Source organism: Delphinus delphis, chromosome 17 (genome assembly GCF_949987515.2).
Source record: "Delphinus delphis chromosome 17, mDelDel1.2, whole genome shotgun sequence".
Taxonomy (NCBI): Eukaryota; Metazoa; Chordata; class Mammalia; order Artiodactyla; family Delphinidae; genus Delphinus; species Delphinus delphis.
The window spans coordinates 50,098,553-50,112,433 of NC_082699.1; the positions used below are offsets into that span (position 1 = coordinate 50,098,553).

General features: G+C 40.6%; 1 protein-coding gene across 1 annotated transcript; it reads right to left on the reverse strand.

Moving 5' to 3' along the window:
* Positions 1–3,304: 3,304 nt before the first annotated feature.
* On the reverse strand, positions 3,305–11,906 carry ABRA (actin binding Rho activating protein). Its single transcript, XM_060035228.1, has 2 exons — positions 11,230–11,906; positions 3,305–3,854 (listed from the first exon to the last, which is right to left on the reverse strand). Exons 1-2 carry the CDS (start codon positions 11,904–11,906, stop codon positions 3,335–3,337), a joined length of 1,197 nt encoding a protein of 398 aa, XP_059891211.1. The 3' UTR covers positions 3,305–3,334.
* Positions 11,907–13,881: the final 1,975 nt, after the last annotated feature.

The window sequence follows — 13,881 nt, forward strand, 5'->3', positions numbered from 1 at the left end:
AATTTGGGGATTGGAATTTATTGGTCAAAAAGTAAATGCAGGGCTTCCCTGGTGGCGCAGTGGTTGAGAGTCCGCCTGCCGATGCAGGGGCCACGGGTTCGTGCCCCGGTCCAGGAAGATCCCACATGCCGCGGAGCGGCTAGGCCCGTGAGCCATGGCCGCTGAGCCTGCGCGTCTGGAGCCTGTGCTCCACAATGGGAGAGGCCACAGCAGTGAGAGGCCCGCATACCGCAAAAAAAAAAAAAAAAAAAAAGTAAATGCAATGTGATTTTGTTAGATACAGGGGTGCCCCCCAAATCTGGACACACAATGCCATGAGATAATCCTTGCTGGGATGATTTGAACCACAGCACTCTGAAAACCTCTAGGCCAAGAAGTTAGGTCCTACGGTGCATTTATAAATTAAATACTTCTGCAGACATTGTGTTCTTACTGTGTATCAAGAAACATCCTCGGTACTGGGAATGAAAATGTATATTCTAGGAGGCATCTGCATTAAGAGGCCACTTTAACATGAGCCAGATGGTTCGCTGCTTCTGTAATCCCTGAAAATAGTGACAATAAAGTACAGCGATACTTTCTCTAGCATGAGTTCCCACTGAAACGAAATTCTACTTTACACAGAATTATTGCCACATCGTGTGAGAAACAGTACCTAATATATCTGTTGGTAGTATTAAAAAAAGGGTGGGGGGCTTCACTGGTGGAGCAGTGGTTAAGAATCTGCCTGCCAATGCAGGGGACACGGGTTCGAGCCCTGGTCTGGGAAGATCCCACATGCCGCGGAGCAACTAAGGCCGTGCACCACAACTACTGAGCCTGCGCTCTAGAGCCTACAAGCCACAACTGCTGAGCCCGCGTGCCACAACTACTGAAGCCCGTGCACCTAGAGCCTGTGCTCCTCAACAAGAGAAGCCACCGCAATGAGAAGCCCACGCACCACAACAAAGAGTAGCCCCTGCTCGCCACAGCTAGAGAAAGCCCGCGTACAGCAACGAAGACCCAACGCAGCCAAAAGTAAATAAATAAATTTATTTAAAAATATATATATTAAAAATAAAAATTCATTTAAAAAAAAAAAGGAACTTGAGTTGGGGAAGGGAAAGTAAAAGCAGAAGTAAAAATATAGTTGCAGCCTCATTTTCCAACACAGTGTTGGCGAGAAACAAAGTCCGAGTGCCGACTTCCCTCCTGTTGATGTAAGTGGGCAAAGTGATAAGAAGGTGAACTTGGGAATCAGGAAGTCATAAAACTTCAAGTTAAAGAAATTAAAAGGCATCAAACATTTGGAGGTCCATACAGAAAAGGTTAAAAAAACAAAAATGTACCTTTCAGTAACCCCAAGCTCTTTAAACATCTGATTGAAAGTTTTGAAAAATCCTGAAGATTTGGAAACCAACTGTACACTTATCCATTACTAGGAATTTAGAATTGCCAAAAGTAAAGTGCTATTGATAGTATATTTACTTTATATATAATTATTTCATGTGTTATTTGGTGACTGAAAATATGAGGACTTTCATTAACATGTTTGCCACCTGAGTTCTACTCATCTTTTTTAGTCTAAAAGCCTTAAGGTTTTCAACCATGGATTTTTCCTGTCATGGAGTTTTTTTAAGATAAAAATCTGTCATATAGCAGGCATTTTCCTCTAAGAAAACTTTCTGATGTTAGAGTCACACCTTATTCAGAAGAGTGTTAATGTAAGCTCTCTGAGAAGAAGACTTTTAAATTCCATCCTCACATTCAGACACACTGAACTTTGAATGATCTGCATCGATGCTTGCATAAACTGTTACTGTCCAGAGTGGGATATGCGCTCTCTGTCTAAATATTCCACCGATTCTAGAAGTAACCCGAGTTGCACTCTATAATTTTGTATTTCAAACACCAGAAAGTGGCATTGTGGAATATAACTTCAAAACAGTAATATAAAAACAAGAACATAAAGTACAAGAAAGTATCTTTTATTCTTGTGCCATGTTTTTAAGTTTGACATAGGTTTCACTGTTGTGATAAAAGTATACATCTTATATGAAATCCTACTTAGAAATATTAGTCATTAATTTGTAATTTAACAAATCTGTTATGGAAACAAAAATGTATAAACCTTCTTTAAGAAGATTTTTGGAACTTTCAGTTTGAAAGAGAATCATACATGAAAACAAGGATAACTCTTACAGTAGTTTAATCCATACTTTATATTAAACCTAATGCCTAACAATTATGAGTGTCTTACTTTGAGGTATTATGCTTTGACATTAATTTCTGTATCTAACACCGAAGTGCTATAATATCATTTAGTAACTTCCATTGAATTCTGTAAGAATTGTAATCTCACAATTTTTATTCAGTTTGTTTTTAAAATTATACAAGGCACATTAAATCTAATTGAGAACAATTGACAAGTAACAGATTAGTGCCAAATAAATTTGTCATCATTAAGCTATACTTTTTTCACTTTGGCAGGACTAATATTGCTGCTTTAGGACTTTCAGATATTTCAAAAAATTTGTTACAGCATGAAGTAAATTAAAATGTCTCAAGTCTGTTTCTGATCTACCCATGATTCTATCAGATTCTTCTACACTCAACATTCCAATTCATTGTAGCATTTTCTGTATTTCTACTTCAAACAGCATGACTCACTAAGGTTTTGAGAAAAAATAAAACTTCCCCAAGAAGTCCTGCAATGGCAGGTAAATCTAAATGTCTTACCTTTGCTCTGCTTTCATAGAGAAAGTGAACAAAATCGCCTTCTCTGCTGGCTCTAAGACCACCAGCAATGTCTTTTTATGTGATTTGTGCAAATCACATAAGAGAAGGGTGGCTAATTTCTGTTGGAAACCTATTAAATTCAAAGTCCACAGAGAAATTCCAGCATCTTATTTGAATACAACTTTTTATTTGTGTGCTTATTTTGTGTGCTTGTTTTTTAAGGGATAAAAATAATGGTACAAAGTCAAGCTTCCTAGAAAATTTTAAATTTAGTTTTGCCAAACTTGCTGGAATTTTTTTTTCCTGAACAATGACACATTGTAATATGTTTTGCTGATATTTCCCTGAAGTCAGCATTTTTCTTAGATATAATTGTTTATTTAAAGATTTATAGTAGTTGTGCAAAGAATAGCCAAACATTTTTGCCTAGAAGGGTAAATGGAATTTCAAATATTTATACTATTATATACGAATAGTCCTCGATGTCCTTTCTGAAATGCTTTGTGTGTGCTTAAATAGAGTGCCAAAAAAGTCAATCATGTAAAAATTGTTTAATATTTACCAACTTATTACAGAGCAGTTTGCATTTTACTTTTCACTACATTCACATTTAGCATTAAGACAAAAGTGGGTCAAGTTTGGCTTGTGCAGTTGAAGGTTCACTCAGTAGAGTAATCACAACATGGTCATCCCGGCCTTGCCATAACATCTCTCCTTCGAAGTCAACCAGTCCATGCTTCCTGGCACGCAGGAGAATGCCCACAACTTTATCTGAAATACGAACGTATCTGTCAAAGAGATCTCCAAAAGTAACCTGGATCTTGCCGTCCCGTCTGTGGTGAGCCATCGTTCGGATGATGAAGCACATGTCCATGATTTCTCTGTAGATGTGCTCCTCGGCTCTCTTGGCCCTTTCGGCAGTTTTGGTTCCTTCCTTGGGACGGCCGTAGCCTTCATCTCCTTTGTGCAGGCAGGTGGACATGGCCAACTCATAATCAAACTCTTCACTGAAAGGATTGAGCTGCTGAGATTGTCTGTGTTCATCAGCCCAGTGTTGCCATCTTTCTGTCAGGTTGCCCACTTGGCTGTATTTTTGCTGGGCTTTGCAGTTGAGTTTCTCTGTGACTCTGTTTGCCCTAAAAGAGAGAGAGAGGATGAAGAATCAAAATATTGATATTTTAACACCCAAGTGTTGCTTTCTGTCTGTACTTCTTGTACATATGCATCTTAATGTAACTATAATTGTTTCATTATGAAAGAAATATGAACAATTCAAAAAAGTAAGAGATAAAAGAAGAAAAATCATATACAAGGCCACCATTGTTCTTAGTTTGAGGTATCTCCTTCTAGATTATTTTCTCTCTAAATAACAGTAATGTTTTAAGCTCTGTAAAATAATCATATTAAACAATTTCAAGAAAAAAGCTTCCTTACACAAATGTAATGCAAATATGTGTATCTTTTTTTTTTTAAAGAAGATGTTGGGGTAAGAGTTTATTAATTTATTTATTTTTGCTGTGTTGGGTCTTTGTTTCTGTGCGAGGGCTTTCTCTAGTTGTGGCAAGCAGGGGCCACTCTTCATCGCGGTGCGCGGGCCTCTCACTGTCGCGGTGCGGAGCACAGGCTCCAGACGCGCAGGCTCAGTAGTTGTGGTTCACGGGCCTAGTTGCTCCGCGGCATGTGGGATCTTCCCAGACCAGGGCTCGAACCCGTGTCCCCTGCATTAGCAGGCAGATTCTCAACCACTGCACCACCAGGGAAGCCCCAAATATGTGTATCTTAAAGTTGCATATTAGTAACATTTAGAACTGGACTTGAATGAGTGTATTAAGGGAATACACTTTACACAGGACATCAAGAAACAGTTATTTGCCCAAAATAAGCCTTGTATCGGCACACATACTCTGTAATATTTACTCATGTATAGATTTTTATATATGGATTTTTTTTTTTTTTTGGCCCCCTGCACAGCATGCGGATCTTCTTTCCCCGACTTGGGATGGAACCCGTGCCCCCTGCAGTGGAAGTGCGGAGTCTTAAGCACTGGACCGCCAGGGAAGTCCCTATACATGGATCTTTAATGAAGCATATCTATACTAGTATCTATGATGTACCACAAATTTTGAAAAATCAAGCTGTATATATAGGAAACACCAGCTAGCAGTAGTAACATTTATTGAACACAGTGTGCTGGCATTCTTCTAAACACTTTCTACTAATATTTCCACAACCATTTCATGAGATAGGTACTGTTAATCTCACTTCCCAGATGAGGAAACTGAGGCCAGAGGGGTTACGTAACTTTGCTTAAAGTCACAAAGCTGTTAAGTGATGGGTCTGTGACTTGTACCAAAGTTAATCCGGCTCCAGAGCCTGTGTATAACTTCTGTGAAATGCTGCCCTAACCCAGCGGAAGAGGCAGGATTCAAACCCAGACTGTCTTAGGCAGCGTCAGTGCTCTTCCCTCTGTGTGATGATGCCACTCAGCCTGCCAGGACAGTGTCTAGTATGTGGATGAGCTCTGTCTCAAATGTGTGTGTCTGCCCTTGCAGTTTGGAATGCATTTCTTATTAAAACAAAACAAAAACCAGCATTGGAAAGTGTAGACCAATAATGTCATGAGGGTGCAGATCTAATTTTAAAATGGCAAAATTTGTCTTTAACAGACTTTCCTGTCATTTCTGTATCTCCAATCTCCTAGACCTTTTTTCGAGGTCTCTTTGCCTTCATGAGTAAAGCATGAACTCTTGGACTACCTGAAAGTCAGAAATTTGTATTCGTCATCTGTACAGGTGCCTCACCCATCCTTCTCCCCAGCTCCGAGTGGCCTCATGTGTGGAAGCGTTGGAAGTGGCAGATGGAGAGCAGGGTTGGATTTGCTTATGGCAATGGCATGCCCGAACTCAGCGGCCCCTGCTATCTGAACTCTCACAATTTGCTGTTCAAAACCCAGGAACGGGTCAGATGTGAGTCTTCCTCGCTATCCAGACTCACTTCCTGCAGTCTGGTCATTCAGATGCAGGAGGCTAACACTGGGTAGAGAGGCAAGCATACTTGCCTGAGCATTGTTTTCTTCGAAGAGGAAGGCCATCCACTAGATGGCGACCTTTCACTAATTCCCGTGGTTTGTGTCCTACACTTGCTGCATTGTTTCACTGTTGCAGTAGAATTCAAACTAGGAGTACATTGCTGAATATAACACTGCTCTTCTTTGTAATGACATGGACAAAAGTATATGACAAAGTTAATTGGGAAAAAGCAGCATACAAAAACTGTTTACACAATTATCACAACTTAAAAAAATCATACATGTATGGAAAAGTGCTAGGAGCTACACTGCCCTGAAGTGGAATGCATTTCCCTCAACCCTGCTGGTCCTCGTCTTCATCTGCATCTCCATAGACTGTCCCTGTTCAGCTGCTCAGATTATGGGCTGCTTGATCTCATGACCAAAGGAGAGGAAACACCTAGTGCCCTTGGAATGATGGCAATACATGGCAGACATAGTCTTCAAAAACAAGCCCAAGGCTGGAACATCTTGCTGGAGGAGCGACTTGAAACATCTCAGAAGAAAGTGAAAAGAATAGCACGATTTATTAACTCATACTTTTTGTCTCCTGAGCACCACCTGTGGTTCTGTCCTATAGTATAAAACATAATACATCCTCCCTTTAAGGAGCTTCTGGGCACTTTGACATTCCTTCCATCCTCTAGTAAAGTACTTATGACAACTGCTGTGTGCCAGACAGTCTTTTAGGTACTCATTGAATATTCAATAATGAAAAAAGAATGACGAATAACCACTAAAAGACATTCATGAAAATCATCAGAGTGAACCAAATTTGAGTATATATGGTACAATTCTAACCATGTAAAATGTGTACACACCAGGCTGAAGAAATCAAGAGCATGTGCACAATTGAAAATAATTATGTTGGTATCTAGGTGACAGTTGATTTTTTTTTTCTTTTTCAAAATTCTCTTTCATGCTGGTATTATAGTTGACGCTTGAACAACACAGGCTTGAACTGCGCGGGTCCACTTATACATGGATTTTTTTTTTTTATAGTAAATACTACAGTACTACAGGATCCTCATCTTGTTGTTCAAGGGAACAATGGTGGGGGAGGGGTTCTGATCTTTCAAGCACTTGAAAATCCGAGTATAACTCTACACTTATACTGTATCCATGGTTCCACCTCCATAGAGTCAACCAACCATGGATTGTGTAATAGTGTTGCAAGCATTTATTTGAAAAATCTGCTTATAAGTGGACCCACACAGTTCAAACCCATGTTGTTTTGCATCAACTGTATTGATTTTAAAATTTACAAGAAGCAGAAAAATACTCAAATTATCATCCAGAGGTAATTTGTTTAAACTGTATGTTATATGGGTCTCTCATTCATTGATGTAGTATTTTTTCTTCTAATTTTAATTAGGAACTTAAATTCCCTGAGTGTTGACATTCTATGTAATTTGGGATAAGGGTTGGGGTTGGTGAGGTAATAACTCTTTGAAGAAGAGAAACATCTAAAAAAGCACCTACTAAATCTTAATTTCCATTTGTTTTATGGTCAAACTGTAATTTCCAGTAATAAGAGAAAAGGAAAGCAAAAGAATTGATCCTATTAGCAAGAATTAGAAAATAGACAAGGTTGTTTTAAAGAAGTACTAGAAGAAAATATATCTTAATGAGTATTTAATTTTCACTATCTTATAAACGTTCTATATTGTCTTAGTATTTCCAGTTTTTAAAAAGTATGGAAGTTTCAGGTTTAAATCAGGATTAGAAAGTCTTATACCTTGAGTATCCTCCTGATCAATGAGTGTAAGACTTAATATATCAGCTTATCCTGTTTTTCTAAATTTCAAGTAAAAATGTGAATAATAGTTTAGATTGAGCTTTAGAAAGACAATCTCTTACACATTTACAGAAGCAAAGCGATATTCAAAGACTAGCACCACATCCATACCTTAGGCTAGAACACTTCTCTGTCAGTAAACTGAAGAACTTCTGCCACCCTTTCCAACTTCTCAGGGTAGTTCTGGGGAGAATCTGCTCCTCTGTCCACTGGTTTGCTTGCCCTTCACCACAGGAAGTATAGCCAATTTGGTTAATGGGAGATTGATATCTACAGGGTCACACTTTTCAGAAGCAGGGTGACTGAATTCAAAACTGTGCTCTCCTTTCTGTTATCAGCCAGGTTTGGGAGCCAAGCCTGTGCTTCTCCTTGCAGATTGGCAACTGTCCTCCTAGTCCATGGAAAGGGTTCCAAGCTTGAGAATTGAGGGCAAATATTAGAAAGCCATACTTTCCCCTTCATTTCTAGCAAATATCTTCAATATAGTTGTACCAAAACACTACAGTTTGGGAGTTATTGGGATTCCACTAATTAAGCTGATGCTTTGATCTCCATTTGATTTCTTGAGTCCACTCTGTCCTCAGAGAATCAGTCTAACACAGTGGTTAAGAATGCAAGCCCCGGCATCAGCCTTCCCAGTGTCATCACTTACTAGCTCTATGACTTGTATACATCTCCTCGCTCAGTTCCCTTTTCTATAAAACGCTCAACCATTAGTATTTTTGCTAAACAGAACTTGGAGGAGAGAATGGATGAGTGATTGTCATTTCAATATTGCATCATTACTGTATGGGAGATAAAATTTCCTTTGTCTAAAGGAGCTGGACCAAACAAGTCACATAGCTATACAATCAAAAGACTGAATATTTAAAAAATAAAGCATAAAATAGAAGTCATTTTCATGGTAAAGCCCCAGGTAGTAAAACTCTACTGGTGAAGAATATTTCTACTTTCTACCAAACCTGACTTGTCTCTGTTATCCATAGAACATCTTAACCACCAAGAAAACTTTTTTTCTACTTAAATATTCGTGACACATAATTTTCTCCCTGTTAGTGGATATGGGGAAAGAATGGTGCTTAGAATTAAAAATAAATGAACAAAACCCCCTTTCCCATAGGCCTCCTCAATAATGCCACATTCATTTCTCAAGCAGTATGTGAGAGTCCCATCAGGTAAAAAGTCCCATTGGGCTTCTGCTGAAGCTTCCTGAGCATAGCTAGGATTACTGCTGACATTCAGAGCTGCTGTTGCTGTGTACAACATTCTGGTACCCTACGTATTCTAAGACTAAGGGAAAGGAACCAAAGAAGGAAGGAAGGGATTTCATTCCCATTCTCCTCCCCAAACCCTGAGAGCCAATCTCCTAGCATCTCATAGTGTTGGGATCACCAGGGCTGGCCCCTTGCATTATAATGAGTACAACTTATTAAGTAGCTTTCCTGGGTCCATTGCTTTACATAATTAATACCAAAATAACTCTATGGATTATCACATCTATTTTTTTTAGATGAGTACAAAGAAACTTAGGATTTGCCAGAGTGACCATGATTCAAATCTGTCTCTCATTCAAAGGTATCTCTCTATCACACTAAGAAGGTGTCCATGTACATGTCTGTTTGGAGGAACCAACAGAAGGGTCCGGTATGGAAGTTCTCACTTCCAGGTGAGACAGTTTGAGTAGTGGTCAAGAGGGTGGGCTCTGGATCCAGAGTGCCTGGGTTCAAACCCCATGGGCTGTACAATCTTATACAAATTCCCTAATACTTCTTTGTCTTATGTTCCCATCTATCCAATGAGGATAATGACTGTGCCTACCCCATGAGAATGTTTTGAGGATTAAATGAATAAATACTTAGACGAGTGCCAAAGAAGAGTACATGCGTTGGAGATTGGTCCTAACTGTCACCTCCCTACCTCTGGCCAATTCAAAACATGCTGACAGTAAGATCGTCATTGTGCCACCCTTAGTCTTTATTCCGTTGGGTTTATTCGGTTCTATTGTTTTGTTTTGTAGCACATGCCCCCCCCCCCAAATTCACAAGGCCAAAACTTAGACTATGGTTCCATATGGTCTGGTAGAATAGTGATTTCTGATTGTGAATTCCTATGTGAATGTAAATAGGGCACAAATCTAGATCTCTGAGTGCATCCTCAAGGTGCTGCCTGAGAAGTAGCGTCATGCCTGGTTCCAAAGCATTACCTTTAGAGACAGGCATACTCATCTCAGGTCACTAACTTGCTGAGTGAAATTTCCCTCTGAGCTTCAGTGCTCTCATCCCTAAAACGGGATATTACCTACCTCATTGTGAGAGTTCTAAGGACAAAGCCCGTAAAATGCCCACAGCACGCACTAGATGCACGCGGAATTATGATTATCTACGTTTGCCATTTCATTTTGCTTGAAAGCTTTCAATATAATAGTGCTAATTCTTTTAAAACATCTTTAAAGTCACAAACTGACAGCTTTTTGTCAAATAAGGTAACTAGTTTTGTTCTTTACTTTCTGATTATATCATAAAAGTTGAAAAACACACCTACACATCTAACCGTTCCCAGGAGTCGGTTTATAATTATTCGGCACATCTGAGACTTTTCCTATATTCTGACATCCTGTGGTTGTTGAATGAGAAATCCTGACTTTCTGTTATGTGGAGGCAGCTACTGTCTTGAAACAAAACATGCGTTTCTTGTCAGACTAAAGTATCAGTTTGAGTCTGTGTGTGGTGTGTGTGTGCGTGTGTGCATTTAGTTGTTTTCGGATTGTGATATTTTAATTACCTAGCTTTTATAGCATTTCTATCTTTGTTTATAAGCAGAACAAAATTTTCTGAAGGTTTGAAAAATTGCTAAATAATAAAATCTATATGAGGAGTAATAACCTTCATATAGTGAGCTTATGTGCAGGCACTGTGCTAAATTCTCCTCTCCTCCCAATACCACAGAATTTATTCCAAAAGCTTACTGTTGCCATTGTTTTACAAAGGAGGAAATGGGTTTAGAAGAATAAGCCGTTTTTTTGTGTGGTGAGAACATTTAAGAGAGATTCTCTTAGCAACTTTCAAGTGCATAATACAGTATTGTTAACTATAGTCAGGGCAGAGCTGGAATCTGAACTTGGGTCTGTCTGACTTCAGAGCCTGCTTTGACGTCAGACAGCAGCTTCCCACCTGTATACAGGCTCACAGAAATCCGTGTTCCAGGGGCACTATTTGGGTAGATGTGTCTCTTGAAAATATTGTAGACTGATTTTGGACAAGGGAAAGGTTTCTCCACTCAGTCTACCAGTAAATACTTGTCTCTGCAGAAAAATAAGCCAATTTGTTACTCATTATAGAATTGACTTAAAAATTTTTCCCAAAGCAGATACCCCTCTCCGGTGGCTTCAGATTTGTTGTGGCTAAACCTGGAGTGTTCAAAAAGAGAAAGAAGAAACCAAATAGTGCAGGCCCTTGGCCCAAAGGTCCATAGCTGAGCTTGGTCCTGCCCTCCTAGCCCAGGGGCGTGCCTTTCCCCAGACCTCGCTGCCTGCCCGAGCTGTGAGATTCTCACTCTGACTTTGGTGGTCCTTCCCTGCTCTCTGGGATTCCCGCAGCTGCCTGGGGCTCAGGAGCGGGATAAGGAGTTGGGAGATGCATTCACTTACTGGAAGGGCAAGGGACGTTTGATTCTGGCAGTGGCCACCCGCTCTCCATCCAGCTCCAGCCTCCCCTCCGTCTCCCCTCCGTAGCCGCTGTCCTCTGTGTCTACGCTGCTGCTCCTGCACTTGGGCCCTTCCCGTTCCTCCTGTCCCATCTCTTTCCAGCCTTCGATGAGCTCAGATACCAGGCTGGCACATTTTCTCCTCCGCGTCGGGGAGCCATGGCCGCAGAGGATTCTGTCCATTTCGCTCTCTGGCTGCCCAGCTTCAGGCGTGTCCCCATCCTTCTCGTATCTGTGGCTGAGGTGGCCCACATCTCCTCCTCTCTCGTAAGCCTTGCTGACCACTGTTTTGGTCACCTCTTTCCTTCTGATCTGAGACACCTCAGTGGCTTCCTCTGAGCTTGGTCCATCTCTGTGTTCCTCTGGCTTTGGGGAGGAAGACTTTGGGGCCGTCTGAGCTTTCCGGTGGGTGGTGGGATGGATCACTGGTCCAGAAGCTTGGGGTGGGTTCTGGGTCCCTCCTGGCATCCAGCCTGTGGGCTCCTGGGCCTGCCTGATGCTGTTCTCATTGGCCCACTGCTGCCAACCTCGGGCCAAGCTGATAACCAGGGTGGCTGTGCGTACCTTCCGGAGGGCACTCTTGGCTGGCCCCTCCTCCCTTTCCTTTTCCCCTGGAGCCATGCTACCTTCCTCTTCTCTGCTGCTAGCCTGGGCACTGGCTAAAATGAGTGGGGGCCGGTGGAGGGCCTGGGATTTAAATAGAAGTGGGACGTGGGGTGGGAAGAGAATTTGGTCACGGTGGAAACTATGTTAAGCACTTCTTGCCAAGATGCAGTGCCTTCCCTGTGATGGTGTGCTTTTTTTAAACCCTGACAGCTCCAGTTTCATCAGAGCAGAGGGACATCTCTGTTGGTAAAAGACAGTGATAGGATCACGCCCTTTCTTCTCCAAGTGCCAGAGTGGAAATTACTAGATCCGATCATGTGCTCAGCCTTAGGTTTTTCCTGACCTTAAAATATGGTCCTACCATTTATAGGAGCATAAAATACATGCACAAGTTGTGCTGGGAACATCATAGGCTTGTTTCCATTGAAACCTCAACAGCTTTCAGTATAGCTCTTAGTCCCCATTTTATAGCTGAATACAGTGACACGTAACTTCCTATAGCGAATAATATCTGAGACTCACACCCAGATGTCTGATGTAGGGCATGTGCCTCTTTTCTCTCTACTCATCAAGGGTCCTAAGTAGCCGTTTTCTTTTTGTCTTCAGCTCTATTCAATACAGACTTTAGAAGTCACCTCATCCAACCTCCATTTACCAGATGAGAAAATTGAGGCCCAGATAAGGGGGGGAGACAAGGGCCTGGTGTTTTAGTCCCACGTTTGAATTATTTTATAGACAAATCCTATTAATACACAAGACGATAGTCAAAATTTTGGTCCAATTATTTTTTTAAAAAATCTTTAAATTGAGACCTACACACACACTGAACTTCAGAGATTATTACAACAAATCTTTTCAAATGTTTTGTTAAAGCAGACTATTTAAAGACAAAATAAGTGAATGCTATCAGAAGCAATCCCTACCCGAACTTTTGTTTTGAATAACACAACCTTCCTTAGCAGAACTTCAAGTTCATGCAGAAAAACCATTTTTTTCAATTCTCAGAACAAAGACCTGAAATATAGTTTTTAAAAAAGGACTGGATAGATAGGGCACTTGGACAGGAAAATAACCATCTATTAAGTGTCCTAAACCAGGTAAAAATGCTCAGGGCTCAACACTGAGTAATAAAGTAAGACAAATAGAATTTTTTCTTCATACAACAGTTCTATAGATTTTTTAACTGTATTCTTTCCTCCAATCTTGACATGTAGTTAACCACACTGATTGAAAACCGCTGTCTTAAGACCATAAAAAGGTAAGAACTTTAATTACTTCTGATTGTGAGACAAATTTATTTAAAAAAATATGTTGATGTCAGTTTTCCATCCTGTAGGTCATTTACCTCCCAGGATTAAGACAATTGGGGAGACGATTTACTACTCAATCTAGAAATCTGTCAGATGTGTTTTTAGAGTTCAACAGCATCTGAAAATGTTAACTGTGGTCCGACAATGCAGAGACAAAATCCCTCTTGATTAAGAGGAAATTGGATCACAAGAAAAGAAAACTATGACAAAGATTTCAATCTGAGTCTGAAATTTCTGGCATTCTTTCTTAGAATGTAGACACACTGCAGACTGGTTCCTGTTAGATTCCCTTCAGCTACTTAGAATGCCTTTTGAAGGAATGGGGTTCCTCAGAGATGCCCATGAACTCAACCCAGGACCAGGCTAATTTATAACTCCCCAAGGGACTTTTCTGCTTCCCTGCCCACACCTGTTCCACATTCAATTCTTATAGGGAGAGAATGGAAACAGCAAAATGTTACTAGTCTTTCACATATTAACAGGCATTGCAGTCAGCTGCCTGGGCTTAGGGCTATCAGCAGATAGTCTTGGCAAAAACAGGCAGCTACTAAAAGAATCTGGTCATTCCTTCTGAGATTTTGCTTCCACGGCAACTGTGGTCCTTCACTCATGCTTCTTCAGAAGAGAGTGTGAAATCCTTTTCCTCCTCGTGTCAGCTTTGGGCATTCCTTCCCTAAAGA

Excerpts from the sequence above, each read along its gene's own strand:
- ABRA (XM_060035228.1), bottom strand. The coding sequence starts at position 11,906 with ATGGCTCCAGGGGAAAAGGAAAGGGAGGAGGGGCCAGCCAAGAGTGCC. Across the intron at positions 3,855-11,229 it reads AAACGTCCCTTGCCCTTCCA|GGCAAACAGAGTCACAGAGA; the intron begins GTAAGTGAATGC and ends TCTCTCTTTTAG.